The sequence below is a fragment of the Macrobrachium nipponense genome, chromosome 3, assembly GCF_015104395.2.
Source record: "Macrobrachium nipponense isolate FS-2020 chromosome 3, ASM1510439v2, whole genome shotgun sequence".
Lineage (NCBI taxonomy): Eukaryota > Metazoa > Arthropoda > Malacostraca > Decapoda > Palaemonidae > Macrobrachium > Macrobrachium nipponense.
The window spans coordinates 77770516-77786756 of NC_087202.1; the positions used below are offsets into that span (position 1 = coordinate 77770516).

General features: G+C 35.8%; 2 protein-coding genes across 7 annotated transcripts in view; one reads left to right on the forward strand and one right to left on the reverse strand.

Moving 5' to 3' along the window:
• Window positions 1–9206, forward strand: part of LOC135221829 (elastin-like) — a 241857-nt gene extending 232651 nt beyond the window's left edge. For 2 of the 6 annotated variants that reach the window (XR_010316095.1, XR_010316096.1), the window contains 2 exons: window positions 2404–2506; window positions 6233–9206. The gene's annotated coding sequence lies outside the window, so the exon portion shown is untranslated. The other 4 variants (XR_010316098.1, XR_010316099.1, XR_010316094.1 and 1 more) reach the window with 3 other exon arrangements.
• LOC135221828 (uncharacterized) overlaps window positions 5585–16241 on the reverse strand; it is a 60514-nt gene continuing 49857 nt past the window's right edge. The window contains exons 2-7 of the mRNA XM_064259727.1: window positions 15259–15471; window positions 14953–15106; window positions 11423–11501; window positions 9858–9953; window positions 9214–9386; window positions 5585–5983 (exon numbers count right to left, since the gene is read on the reverse strand). Coding sequence (XP_064115797.1) covers window positions 5886–5983; window positions 9214–9386; window positions 9858–9953; window positions 11423–11501; window positions 14953–15106; window positions 15259–15471 — 813 coding nt within the window. The 3' untranslated portion in view covers window positions 5585–5885. The remainder of the gene's footprint in view (window positions 5984–9213; window positions 9387–9857; window positions 9954–11422; window positions 11502–14952; window positions 15107–15258; window positions 15472–16241) is intronic.

Consider the following 16241-nt stretch of genomic DNA (forward strand, 5'->3'; position numbering starts at 1 on the left):
AAACACCTGGTATACATTTTAATCGGAACCATATCTGATCTGCGATTGATACATCAACATCAAATACTTGCTTGTTCAAATACTGTCTTGTAAACACACAAGTTCCACCTCTAATACTGTTTGATGGGTTAACTTACGTATGAAACATAACATACATGAGGTCGCAGTTCTTGTTGTGATTTGATATTTTAATATTGGTAAAACCAAAATTGAGACGCTTAGAATCAAAAGGTCGCTAGCGCAACTTCCGTCGGGAACGGTTTGTTCATAAAAACGTCTAGAACATTTTCGTAGAATTCATAATATAACCATAAGGTTTAAAACGCTATAGAAGTTAGGAGAATTCTAGCCTTATTTGCAGCACGCATACGATAGATTGAGTTGGAACCACAAAGCCTCGTGTGACTCTAACCGGGGTCGAGTGAGCGAATCACAGCCCTTCGTCCGTGTGTTGTAGGCATACCTAGCCAATCAGAGTGCGTTATTGTCTCACGGGCCAATCAGCGCTCGCGTACGACGCTAACTTGGTATCCACATCAAAACAAACCCTTCGCTTGAATCGCTTCACATCATCACATGACAGTCAGTGTCACTGTCACATGGCATGACCGTAACCAAGGTGTATGACCTATAGTGGAATACATGGACACTGAACTAAATGTTGAAAAAGTGAAACTGTCGTACTATAGGCATGTTTTCAATACTGAATTCAACATTGGTTTTGCAACGTGTGTGAGGGTCATGAGGAGAGGATTCGTGAGTGGAAGAGACTTTGTTTGAGCAAGAGACTTTGGCAAAAAAAGGTAGAGAACTTCTCACTAATTTCATAGATTCTTCTTATTACGACAAAGCAAATGAGACGTTGGCCTAGTGATTCTGATCTACAACTGACAGTGCTTACTCCAAAGCTGACGACCAATGTGGCCTATTACTAGAGGAAAATTGTGGTACAATTCATAACTACAAGGTCGGTTATGTACGTGTGGGATGAGGCTACAGCTAGAAAAGGCAGCGTGGAAATTGCCAGTTGCCTCATGCACTACATAGAGGAAAATCATAGTGACCAAAATAATCTTGTACTGTTTTCTGACAATTGGAGTGGTCAGAATAAAAACATTAATATTGTGACGATGTGCTTGTATCGGATCCACCCAAAAAAATTCTTTAATATAGATCCCATTTTCCTCGTGCCAGGTCACTCCTACGTGCCTTATGATAGGCATTTTGGTCTCCTTAAACAAAGTTCAGAAGAAATTATACCATTGAGACGAAGCAATACTACTACGTTCGTCTCTTCAGAAGTGCTACGGATTTCTTGTAGTGGAAATGGAGAGGAAAGATTTTGTTTATGTTGGTACAATGTACAAAAACATTGTGAGCAGAAAATAAACTTCAGCAATGCCCAGGTCCTCAGCTATAGTGTATTGTATGTGGAGGGCTTCTCCATGGTTGATTGTTAGCTATAATGAACCATCGCCTAAGAGGGTCAGGCTTATAACAGGAAGGAAAGCTTACAACCGTAAAGCCTTCAACCTTGCTAAGGTCAGCCTTCCTCCCAAGTATTCTGGCCCTAATCCACTGATGGCACAAAAACTTAAAGATTTGGAGGACTTGGTGCATTATGTTGCTCCTGCCTCCAAAGCTGAATATTTCCATAAAATAATCAGGGAGGAAGAGGGCTCTTTTTTTCCACTACAGACCCAGATGAGCCTGAAGAGGATGAGATGGCTCTCGTCCTCGACTAAAGTGCCATAGTTCCCCACTATACTACAGAGGAAAACTTGTGCAGACTTCAGAATGTTCCTGAGGTTAGTCATTAAGGTAGTACTTTGTTTTTGGTATTAAGAATGTTGTTTTTACTTGTTTTTTATATCTGCATTATTGTAATTTGTGTTTACCCTATTCATCTGTCTTTGTTCTATTTTTTTGTGGTGATTTCCATTAGTCTTAAAAATCTGAGACATAGGTACACACATAAAAATTATAAATGTTTATTACAAAATTAAACAAACCTCATATTAATATGTTTTATTATAGTTGGCAAGTAATGAGTCTGCAATTTTCTCGTTTAAAAAAAAAAAACAGTGCTTGCGACCTTCGGGTTCTAAGCACCTCAATTATGAGTGCCAGTTATAAGATGTATAATTCCTTTGAAATTGGAAGTTCTTATGCTTTGTAATTAAGTAATCTTAGTTGCTCTTCTGTACTCGTGTTTGTAATTATGTATTTGTTCAGTACAGAATGATTCTTTCATAGTAAAAGGAAGATTTATTTTTTAAATTAATTATTGCAGCTCAATGGAAGGCTGTTATTTTCACTTAAGAGATTTCAGTTTTCTTCATTAGTGTACCATTTTATTATTCTTTAATGATGCAGCTAGTGATGATGTGCTGTCATTTTCAGATTTGATGCCAGGGAGAGAAATCAAGCTTGGTGAAGAACCCGGAGGTGAAATGGGAGACTGCACGAGACCACAGCAACATGAAGAAACACTATCCATTACTGAGTAAATTTTAGAAGTCTCTTTAAACTACATTCGTAGTAGTATTTGATAAACCATAGTGAAAAAAAATTGTATATGTTAATTTCATGAGCTATTTGGTTGCATGAAGTATTACGGGAAGCTGTCCTGATATACTTACAATAGAGATAATCATCTGGCTGGCAATAAGTCTAATTCGACAGGATGTTGCGGAGATCAGCAAGATACTGAACATAAGTTTTTCATATCAAATTTTGGGATGGCAAGTGCTTTAACAAAAGCAGGAATAAAAACTAGGTGTTTTAGGATCTCACCGAATTCTACTGTAGTTTTGTTGACATTTTTTCAAGGTTCTGCTTGACAGAAGAATCTTTATTAAAAACTCTTCAGGCTCTTGATTTCGTATGGGTTGTTTTTAAAGATGGTTTTGAAGACATCTTGTACAAAAAAAGAGAATGTCAAGGAGTCAAGTCTGTTTTGAGGTTCCTGTTTGTAGTTTTTTTTTAATATTTCATTATTTCCTGTGTCCTCGTGGTGGACATTTTATACAAAGCTGTTTTGAGGTTCCTGTTTGTAGATTTTTTTAATATTTCATTATTTCCTGTGTCCTCGTGGTGGACATTTTGTACAAAGCTTCTCGTGTATGACTAAGTCATGTTTTATCATCACATGTCCTGTATGTAAATTTCTCCTCATCTTTATATTGTTAGGCAAATCTTTCAGTTTAAGGAATAACATTCACTGAATATTCAAACCAATGTTCAATAAGCTTATTCTTTGTTATAATCAGCCCCACATATGGGTTCAAGGTTGTATGCTTGGTATATTGCTTCCTTTGAAGATAGGTCAGACATATGAAGCGTCTGTCTTATGCCAAAAATTGATAAGTATCCAATGACGGATGACATCAAGAGCGTAATAGGATATGGGTACCCCTGTCTAGGCACCTTAGTTTTTTGCTGTGACTATGGACTATTGATTAGATCTCGGAGAACAGCTTACGATTGACTTCGGATGTTCATGTTGTTTGCCTTCTCTTTAGTTGGGTTAAGCTGATATGTGGTCATGTGACATCAGACTTGAATTTGTCAAATTTTTAAACACAGCAAAGTAAAGTGAAACTTAATGAAACAAAGGGTTGATAGAGTACCTGGGCATTGGCTATTGTTATTTATCAGCCATCTATAAAGAGACTGATAAATAAAATGCTGACTTAGTCTTGACAAATTCTTAGTTAGATATTTACTTGATGTATTTTTGTAATTTGCCAAACCTAAAGTTACCTTTCAAACATGGTGAAGAGATATCTATTTTTCATAGCCTCAAAGCCTATAGTAATAGAAACTGTGTGTGTGGGAGACAGGGGAGATACAAACACACATTAAATAATCATGATAAGTTTTGGTCAAACCATTTTTCATTCAGCTGATAGTAATTTTTACTTTAATTTTTTAGCTGCATTTTTTATTTTCTCAAGCTTAATGTTCAACATTTGAATTACATCACCCTTCATGTCGTGACTACGTCTCGGATGTGCAATGATTCGGCATCTGTTGACGAGTCCAAATCCTTCATGGTCTCCTGCGCTTTGGCCTTTGTATTGGTTAATCCAGATCAGTCATTACTTTGTCATATTGGTGTGTTGCTGTACCTACGAAGGATCGACACCCTCCATTGAGTGTCAATACCTTTATCCAATGCAGAAGAGTCTAATGACACGTCTTCCTCCGAGTCCAAGGAGATCGTGAGAAACTTCTCTGCAGTTAGATACGTCCACTGTTCGCTGACTCAGAGAGTGAGCAGTGCCAGTGGCTGGGTACTTTTCGTCACTCTGAAGAATATGTCGGACTGGAAGATAAATAGATGCGGTCTCATTACGACCACTATATCTTTCTTCCTTCTGGTCTGCCCACAGGTCCTTGTACTGGTGGTGGATGCTTACAAGTTGTTTGCTTATCCAGCTCCTTCAAGAGGACAAGTTGTATCTCGCCTATGGTGTGTGGTTCTAGAGGTAAGAAGGATGCGAGAGTGACTGGCGTCTCCACTTTCCCCTCCTCTTTTCCTTCAGGTTGAGAATAGGACTTGAACTTGCACTTGCTGGTCGGGGATTTGATGCGATAAGCTTGCACATCGTGTATCCTTTCTATTTTTCTTAACAGAATCATAGAAGCTATCCCGCTTCTTTATCTAGCAAGGGGAGGAAGGAGACTGGCCCAATAGTCTGACTCTTGATCATGCAGCTCCTTTACTCCAATCAAGTCAGAGGCAGGACACTCCTCGCTCTTACGACCAGGAGGGATAGCCCAGCTGTGCTGAACACCAATCAGTGAGTCTTCCTAATGTATAGGACTTACGGTTTGTATATCGTGTAGGAACAAATCACAATTTTGTAAATAAATTGTATTTTTCCTAACTATACAGAACTTGGATCCTTTACATTAATGCCCACCTCATGCCACCCCTCAATCTGAAATCTGGGCCAAAAGGCAAAGTGGAGTGTTTACTTCAGGACAGGCAGGCCTATCAGCCTACCAGATGGTAGTTACTGCCTAACCACCTTGTTCAAGAATTTAATGGCCATATTCCAGCATATGCTGAAAGTAATTCCTAATGTAAAGGTCCCCAAGTTTGTATAGTTAAGAAAAATGCAATTTACTTTAAATAATTGTGATGTTTCACTTGGCATTCTAGGACTCCATGCTTGTTTGATCTGTCATACTGTCCACTCATGCCTTTTGAGTTTATTCTTGCAGAGCTATACAATTCCGTTTCACTTTGCATTCTAGGACAAATCCTTCAGGTTAGCTCCTATGTACGTGAGGCACTTCTTTATTATTATAACTGTCATCATTTTACCCCCTCACATTTTTTATTTCTTACCCCAATAACAAGATTATTATGCCCCACTTCTGTGTACAAATTCTTCATGCCAGCCCTCTGTTATAATATTAGTACAAATCTTTCATGCTAACCCCGGGTCTTGAATTGACATTTTCCAGTTAACTACTCTAAAATGGCCTCATGTTTCAATAATGAACCCTTCAAATATTATTTTAGGCATTGTAAACCATTTGGATTTCTGGGTGTTAACAAAGAAACAAATATTTTTTTATAATGTATTTGGAAAACTTATAACTTCTTATTGAAGATTGGCTCCTTAAGAAAAGGTAGCAGACTAGTTATGATTATATAAACTATTTTCCATAAAATCAAAAAGGACTTGTGTATACTGTATAACTGTTAAAAAATATATAGGCATAAAATAGTCATCAGCATCTTGTATACATTGCTCCATTATATGAATATTTTAAATCACTTTATTGGCTAACAATTAAATCCACTGCTTAAATTGTTTTTCACTTGTGCAGCTATTATGGTCCATTCTCTGTACCAAAATAATTCCTTAGCTCAGTGCAGCAATGTTTGGTGACTCTGCCCTTCCAGGGGAAGATGACTTAACCTCTGATGTACAGCCCATCACACCAGGTTCTCTGTACTCCTCTGAAATAAATCATCACTCTTGAATAGTATATTTATAAAACTTTACAGAAACTTAATATTTTACAAAAGAGTTCTAAAGAGATTTAAATTTTCCTGTCCAAGTTTCAAATCAGGGGGACACTGGCCCTGAAAACCTCACTGCAGGCTTTTGCCTTTTTTAAAACTAGCAGCTATTTTTTTTACTTTAAACTGAAGTTGAACTATATAATGTTTGTTCCCCTTGCCCTAACTATGTTATTTCTCTTACAGATTGGTCATGACATTTGTTGAAAGCAGCTGGAGAGTTATTCAAATCTACCAGAATAAATGGCAATGCAGGACAAGGAAGAGATAGCCAGAAGTCGGGAGATTGTAAAACTTCTAAGATAATTAATTTACAACTGTATTTAGTTAAAGAATAAAGTAGTAATACTCCTAGAACAGTTTAAAAATAGAGAGATGGTGATTGAAGGAGGAGGAATACATTTGAAGTACTGCTGGCTGATCTTTACACCAAAAAACATCAGAAGCAACTGCAAGGTACGTAAATGTCAACAATAAGTTCATCAGTGGAATATCTGTAAATGAATGTACTTGATATTCAATGGTTTTAAAGTCTATATCTATTGTATTTATTTCTGGTAAGAGGCAACATCCAGAACAAGAGGAAGAACGATTAAATATAAGGAGGTACATGAAGACTTAGGCCATGTGATAATAATTACCAAATAGAATATGCTATTAACGATTAGTACAGAAATTATGACCTAACAAGATTCATGAATATTTAAATTAGAAGTGCTCAACAAATCATTTAATTGAATGAAATACAAGATTTAACAATTAATAATGATGCCCAATCCAAAGTAGTCACTAGCAGCAAGACAGAGAAAAAGATTAAAACTGTTGCCACAATGAGACCTTGGACACCCCACTATTCGTGATTCACAAACCAGAGGTTGGTCAAAGAACTGCTTTTGGAGTGGTCATGTAAAAAGGTTCCCTGCTTTTCAGTGGTCGAGTAAAAAGTTTCCAAATAACATCCTTCATTCTTAATAATGGAACAAGCAATGATAACACCTGCCAGGTTGATATACAAAGGCTGTGGGAGCAAACCAGTGAGGAGTGTGAATAATGAAAGAAGCAAATCCTTGAGGTATACTAACATCTGTGTGCAGTGAGTTTTAATTCTACTGGCACACTTCATCACATTATGCAACTGTGTCTTGCAATAAAAGCTTGGAAGTCATAACTGCATCAAAGATTTCAGGAGTTTGTTTCAATAAACCAAGTTAGATATGAGCGACCTCCATTATGTTAATAATAGGTCACACTGGATTCCTTCATTCCATACCAGCAAGTTCAGTTTTCGATGAGGCCTCTCGCATCCAATTAGGTTTGTTTAACGTCTGAAATCTTTGATGCAGTGTGTGCCAGCAGAGTTACAACTCATTGCACACAGATGGGGGTCTATCTCAATCTTAATCATTGCTGGGCATGTGTAGTTAACATCCCAATCAAGAGCTTCTCGGCATTCACAAACTTATCTCCCTTCATAAGTCAGCTTCCAGATTCAATCCATTTTGCTTTCACAATATAAGGAACACTTCTCAAACCCATTCCATCAACTGACTCATAGTCTTCGAATCCTTTGTGGTTGGAATATTTAGGTATTCTATATAGCTTCTTGCAATATGTACCACAAGGCAGTCTGATTCTGCCCATTGTACAAGTTAAATAATGTAATAGATGCCAAGCATCACAAAGTTCTCCGTCCTTTGACTGTCTTCAGATGTCTTTGCATTATGAAAATATCCCTGGGAAGGTGTAAGGCTTTACTCATGTGCTTCATAATAATTATATCGCTAAAGAATATATGATGAAGGAAATTGACTGTAAAGAATATACGATGACAGCACTGTACACTATTGGTATTGTGTTTAATGCCCAATGTTTTTGTTGAGTCAACATGGCTTTCTTTTGCACTTATGTTCAAGTGATAGATGTCAATGCATACAATTTACATTTTATAGTTATTGCAATATATGTACAAACTCGTAATCTATTTTTTTCATGTATTGGAAAAGTTTTAATGTGTACATAAAATGTGTACGAATTAATCACCAAGACCCCCTCCATTAAGGTAGCCACTGACTGGAGGGGTATCTACTGAAGATATACTAGTGAAAACATGCAGAATGGAAACTCAGATGGAGATGCCAGCAGACTTAAAAGTTGCTGAGCATCAAATTATCCATGCCAACTACACAGGAATGCCTGGCAGTGTCTTATCACAAGAATGACTGACTAGCACAACATTCCCCTCCAGATGCTAATGAACCTTGTTCTTGTTTATAGTGGAGTGTTCATCAATGAAACTCCATTTTAAAAATAGAATTTTTACCCACAGAGTATCTTTGCCAAGATGTAGCCTTTTGAAATCTGCCTTAAAAACCCTAAATAATTTCTAAATTGACCTAGGGAGCATTATGGATATCACCAGAAAAAAGTTGAGGAGTCTGTGAATGATCTTTGGAACATCTCAAACCAAGCCTCTAAATAGGAAATGTCTAAAACCAAGCCCCTAAATAGGAAATGTCTAAATAAATAAATATTCTCTCCAGCTTTAAAGAACTCTTGAAACTGAGAACTATGCCAACTCCACCAGCTTTTATTAGTATGTACTGTAATGTCCAAGTGTTTAAATAACATGGCACACAAGGAATTTAAGTTATTTCCTAAAGTTCCTTTCAAATCTGACTAAAACCCTGACACCTCTGGCCCAAAAACCTCTTGCAAGACTTCAGTATCCCTCTCGCTTACATAAAATATATCCCTCTCGCTTACATAAAATATATCAATACGTAGTGATGCATTCATACACCACCAAAATGAAAATTATTATTATATAAAGGATTAGTTTATCCAGACCTATGAATAGATCAATTTGTAGTATTTTCAAATCATGTTAGCATTATACTATGAAGACCTATAGTAAAGAAATTCTCACCAGGAAACTGGCTGATTGGATATTGAAATCTTTCAGGTCCTATTCTGAATCCAGCATAGTTAACTCTCTAACAATTATAATCAACATCTATAAAGTCTTTTACTTTGTCCAATATAGTTAACTCTTGAAAATAGTATTATATATAGTACTGAGAAAATTGTAATACGTATATGTACTGGCCTCCACTATGTTTATTGACAATCATCTATATATATCTGAATAAAATTTCTATAAAACTTACCTATAAAATCGTAAAGCATACCCATGTACTTTTCTTCTCCTAAGCATTTCATGATTGTAACATGAGGTACGTTTTCCTCTGCTGGTATAATATGTAATCTTACAGGACAAACTTTTGTTGCTGCATCAATGATAGGCACCACTTCTGAATACGGAGCAACTTTGTCTGCTAGACTGAAAGAAATAATTCAGTTGGTAAGTCAAGACTGAAAACATTCAAGTTTTACACTGGACAACATTTGAAAACATTCAAGTTTTACACTGGACAACATTTAAGTTTTACACTGGACATTTGAAAGAAATATAATCTGCATGCTATACAGTTAAGTAAAGAAAGGTTGAGCATGAAGTAGAATTATGATTTAAATGAGAAAACTGCTTCTTAAAATGCAGAGGAATAATGGGTTGAAAAGAAATTTTTGTATTTTAATTAAAGCAGTGGAACAATCTATTATTATTATTAATTTGGTCTTGGAAACTATCTAATACAATGAATAAATACATTAAAAATAAGTAATAAAACTTTTATTTGTATTAAGTTTACATACTGCATTTTGAAAAATAAAGCCATTTCTGCGCAAATGTCTGCAGTGGCATCCAGTGAAGTCTCTGGAGATGAAAAAAATTCACAAATTGAACACTTACCTGTGAATAAACATAATAGGGGCTGGGCATGGTGTGGTTAATGCAAATCTCTGGGCCTCATTTATGCTGGATAAATCAGCACACTTTGTATATAACCTGAAACATGAAATTATTATGTACGAGTTGAAATTATATGGTGATGCACCCTGAACATGTGTATTCCTCTATTCTGAGGAAGTTTCTTAAGACCTAAATTCAATAACATCAGGAGAGCTCCAGAATATAATGCCCAAATATTTTCAGGTAATGTATAGCTCAATAATGTAGAAATGCAATAAAGCATCATAATTTTATTTTAAGCCAGGTTTTCTACTGATGGTGTAACTGACTATACAAATTCTCTCCATATTCCATCTTATGCATTTTTACGCATTACATTAAATAACTATCTTGTTTAAGTTACTTGTATGATGATAGAATATGAGTTGTATGATGATAGAATATGAGTGAATAGGATTAAGGCAAAAGGCCAAGCGCTGGGATGTACAATGTCATTCAGCACTGAAACGGAAACTGACAGTAAAAAGATTTGAAAGGTGTAAGAGGAGAAAAACCTTGCAGTTGCATATATATATCAACTGTTAGGAGAGGGTGGAAAGTAAGATGGAAGAAAGAGAATATGAATGGAGGAACATTAAAAATAATGAAAGGGGATACAGCTAGGGGCCAAAGGGACACTGCAAAGAACCTTGAGTATTGCCTATGAGTGATCATGAAAATACATTAGATAAATACTGTTTATTGTACATAAACCCTAAAAAAAGTGACAACTGTGGTTTTTGGAGACCTCCAGACATCATCTGGTGAAAATTCCATACCCGACTGCTATTAACTATACAAAAAAGGAAAGATTCTTTTAGGTGAACATCTCGTCCAATGTCTGAACAGGAAATTGATTAGGCCTCAAACACAATTTATACCATTAGATCTCAATGCAGGAGATTTTTGTGTTCTAAGTAAATTGAAATATGTTTTTTTTCTCGAGCTCTAACATTTGAAACTTCTTTTTCAAGCATTACCTTATGTACTAGGCAAGTCACAGGGCCTAAATTAAACAAATCAAGGAAATACCCCTAGTGAACATATTGTTTATCTGAATTTTGTTAATTAGTTAGGTACATGAAAAAAATGTTAACACTTCTTTAGCAGTGAACAGCCCTATACTATTTTTTTACAGTGAACAATCTTATACTATTTTTAGCTAAGAATTTACAACAAAATTTGTACCAATATATAGTACTAGTTGGGGAATCCTTTATTATTTCCAATAACCACTATGTACTGAACTTTCCCTAACCAAGGAATCTTGTACAGTTACCTACCTCTACTTAACATTGTCAGTAAGAAAAGGCTAGCTAATATGTCATGAATCTTATGCTCCTTTTCAGGTAACTGTCTCAAGAATAAAACCACTTAATGCAGTCACCAAAACATGTTAACATTTACCCTGTAGTATTTCAATGAGTCATAAAAATTTACCCTTTACTTTAGATAGTTATATTTTTCAAAAAGAAAAATGGTGGTAACAAAATAATTCCAATTCTAGAAAAATAACAACTACTTACTTGACACTTTTCTTTGCAATATCTCTATATCTAGGATTCACTGCATTTTCAACACCAGCCTCAATACCAGAACATGTTGCTGAAAGAAAAATGAAAGACATCAAATATTTTATAACAGGAAAGTAAGAACAACCTTGAATATTGTAAAAAAAATAAATATATATATAATATATATATATATATTATATATACATATATGCATACATAATATATATATATATTCTCTAATACATACATCAAATATAATTTTAAAAATAGACCACCCATTGTTAAATCAATCTGGGCCAACTTCCACACAATGCATGCCTAACATACCATTAACTTGTGAGCAAACTCTCATAAAATAAGAGGCCTGCCTAAGGAAAAATCAAAATGACAAAGTCAGCTAACAAACAAATAGTATTTCATAAATAAAATTTAATTATTAGGATGATGATGCTGGGCATTTTTGAGTGTTATTACATACTCTCTCTCCAGCTTATGAACATCTTCATCATTAATAGCCAAGATCATTCTACAGTTTTTCTAATGAAAGGAAGGAAAGATTCCAGGTAATGGGGAGAGAAATAGCAATGTATCCCTCAGTATTGCAAGTTCCCTGCTAAAAGGTAACTAATGGAATCTGGAAGAAATAGGATATCCTCTGGGTTTCTAAATTAAAATTAGGCCTACCATTCTTCCAAAAAATCTCATAAGTGCATAAAAGTAGCTATGTAAATTATAATTACGTACTGGACTCTATCTTAGAAAACCTAAGACTACAAGTGAAACTTACATCAATCATACTTAAACCTGAGCCAGTATATTCCTGAATTTTATCAAATTTTGTTTTAATAGATGGAAACTATTAACATGCAATGCATACACGGTAAACTTAATATAAATAGCAATATGTAATAGTACATACAAGTTATATTTTATGTACACTTAATAAGTACAAAAACAACAATATGTTATAATAAAAAATAAATTCCAGTACACAAGCAAATACAAAGAGACTGCAAAGAAGTTCCCTTACTATCTACAGCATGGCATGGAAGGCACACAAGTGGTATAGACCCCTTTGAAAAAAAACATGCTTTTAAAGTTATTAAAACAAACATAAAATCATACTTTTAAAGTTATTAAAACAAACATAAAATCATAGTGTGCTTCTGGGAATAAATGGCTAAAGTAAAAATCTTTCAACAATTTATACAAGTCTATTTGCCACTTAACTATATGTAACTATACCTTCATACAATTTGGCAAAGTCCCAAATGTTTATCCCAATTCATTCTAATGATTATCCCTATTTATTCTAAATCCCCGTACGGGGCTAGTGCTGTCAGTGCACCTCATGCAGTAGTGGACTGTAGGAATTACTTGAGGTTCTTTGCAGCTTACCTTCGATCCCTAGCTACAGCCACTTTCGTTCCTTTTATTGTAACTCCTTCCATATTCTCCGTCTTCCTTCTTCCTTTCCACCCTCTCCTAACAATTGATGCATAGTGCAACTGGGAGGTTTTCCTTCTGTTACACCTTTCAAACTTTCTATAAATTTCCATTTCAGTGCTGAATGACCTAAATTGGTCCCAGTTCTTGGCCTTTGGCCTAAAATCTATATTTAATTCAATTCTTATTCAGTCTAGTCACAGTCTCATTCCTCGCATGCAGTATGCAATCACTATCTTTTCTTTCACTCTTGCACTTCATCTTTCATCATCCCTACGCTGCTGGTCCTCAGCCATCTGTTCACAAGTCTACTGCAAATTGTGGAAAATTTCAGCACAGGTTCAATGAAAACCGGACTTAACCAAAACCCAATCTTTCTTGTAGCAATATGTATGCTTCAGTAATTGCATTCGGATAGGGAGGTATTGCACTTTACCTTTAAATATGGCTGAGATTTTAAATGTGTTCTGAATGGCTTAGGCACTGCTCCTGAAAGGGAGACACTTGCCTGTTACTGGCTAAAAACTGCATTAAATGTTTTTTCAAAGGTGATCAATCTCTACAACAATATATTTTTAGCTCTGGTTAGATAGCCATATCAAGTTCAGCACAGAGCTCAATAAACATTCTGGAGACTGAATTATCTAAAACAGATCATAGATTTAAAACAAGTCTATCAGTGACAGCAGTTTACTGTAAAGTGCTTAAAAGCTTTAAAACTGGGCTATGCGGTTTGGCAAATTTTTAAAGCAGAAACTTGTAACGTCATTTGGTAAGGCATTTTAATGAAAGATTTCTGCTATGTATAAAGGAGCTAAGTTCCACTTGACATGATCCATGCCAAGTGAAGGTCTTTCTCCCTTAAACCTGGTGCTATAGAGGAAGGGTCAATCCTGTGACAAAAAGATTCGGCATATAACACCACCAGGATGAAATTTGATTTGTCAAACTATCAATCAGTAGCAAGTTTTGGAACTAACCTAAAACTGCAAGCAGTTTGTATTAGTAAATCCACTGATCCCATTTCCTTACTTTCCAATCACATACTGCTATGGACTTCCCTACAAGCTTGTCTCACCTTGCTGAAGTTAACAGCCAACAATATGTGTACTGAATATCAATGATGTGACTAAAATAAAAGATCTGTTGGTTACTACCAACCATAGACCCATTCAGAAAGGTCTTCTCGTTGTATCAGAGTCAAAACAATAATACAGCACTGGTTAACTACAGTATTCAATCCTTCCCATGATTTTAACTCATGTTTAATCAGTCAATTTTCCCATCCGTAAACTTTCATAAGGCTTTACAGGTTCATATACCTATTTTAGTACTCCATTAAAGCTGAATGTCTAAGGATATACATAATATACAGGATGTCCTGTGGTAGGGGTACCCCGTAAGAATACTACTACCGTAGGTCTTGCGTGTCGTAAACAGCGACTAAAAGGACAAGCTGCTGCCTTGCAGTCTTTTTAGTAAAAGGCTGGGCCCACCGCCAATAACTGTGGAAACTGCTGCCTTGCAGTCTTACTTTTTAGTGAATGGCTAGGCCCACCGCCAATAACTGTGGTCTGTAGTAAATGCTACCTTGCAGGTGGACTTTTTAGTCCAAGGCGAGGCCCACCGTCAATAACTGTGGGTTGATGATAGCAAGGGCATGCGGTCGTAAGAAAAAAAAAAAAAAAAAAAAAACTTTACCATATACTAAACCATGTCTGCTGATTTAAGGCACATCAGGCAACCGAACCATTAATGTAGGCATAACGGTGGGAAAGAAGTCTAAGGATATAAAGGCATACCTATAGTATCTCTAGGATCTAAGGAATATCTAGCAACTGAAATCTCATTAACATTGTTCTATCTCTTTTGCTTCACATGATTCATTTTTGCTTTCAGAGCTACGAAAAAATCACTGGTTTAGTCCTTTCATGTTCTTCAATGTAAATTTTTCTCCAATACACCTAAGCATAAAATCCAAGATCCATAGTATCATAACCAGTTTATAAAATATAGAGTAACAGTAGGTTTTCAAGGCATTGTACCAACATTATTTTATTATGAAAAATTTGCTGTGAATACAAATAGGAACTTACTGAAGCTGTCAAACATTTGGTGTGTAACTCGGAATGTGGCATCCCTGGCTTGTAGAAGAACACGCTGTGTGAGATAACTGCCTACACTTAATCCATGAATGATAACACTTTTGTCGTACTTATCTAAGAAATCAACGACTCTGGAAGCTGTAACCTGTAATAAAACAAACTATTAGCCCCTTATTAACTTTAAAAAGGGAATTTTATTAATGTCCTCCGCGGTGCTTTAATATTTGAAAACATGACTTGGCCATAATTTTTCTTATTTGAGAAAATGAACTAAAACCGTCATTCCACAGGCCTCACCTCTGCTCCCGTTTTTGGGAAAAGCAAGTCTCTGACAGTTGTGGTGATGTGGAGGACATCATGACCTCGTTGAGTCCAACAATTTGCATACTTGTAGGCGTACTTCTGTTTGGCACCAAGCCATGTGAAAAGGACAATCAACTCAGGTGGATAGACATCACTTGCTACCCGCTGTCGATGGTAGAGCTGTGCGCCGCGGAAGCAGTTAACGACCTGAAATAATTGGATATCCATTTTTTATATCAATATTAGGGTATGTGATCCGTTGGTTCTTAGGCTACATTATTCAAATATTTTCCCAAATGAATCAACATTAATAACACCACGACTGACTTGAACTTAGTACAAGGAGGGTAAACATGCAAGGTACTAAAAACTAGGCTTGAATTCATTAGTCTATTGCTTAGCCCTGAATATAATATAGGCATGGCTCTGATATAGGTCTAATGATTGGTTACGGTACCTGGTACTCACTCTATAGTTCAAACCAGTTTACCAAATCCAGCAAGCAAGCAACCAACTCTCTCTCATATAGTGTAAAATAAAAGTAATTATTAAGAATTAAGTAAAAGTAGACATTAACATGAGTAATGGGCAAGGTTAACAAAAGAATTGTAACCTGTGTAGACCTGGACTTCATCAGATCAGGCTTGAGCCATATACACAATTTTGATTTTCACAGTTTTGAACAGTTACTATAACATCACATACTAGTACAATATAATTAGGGTTTAACCTCGGAATTTAGATTGATAACTCTTAACTTTGGGATATGTAGTAGAGGCGGCCTGCCATATCTTCATCCATTAAGTCCCAAAAATTCCCGTAACGGGGTTTTCGAGTTCTGGCCATAAAATGGCGGCTATCTTGGAATTTTTGTTCTCTCATTTATTGCTTCTGAAGGGTAAAGTTTAATGGAAATTCAAATGTGTCTAATTTCATATTGTATGATACTTGTAGAAGCTAATCCCGTAAATTTTTCC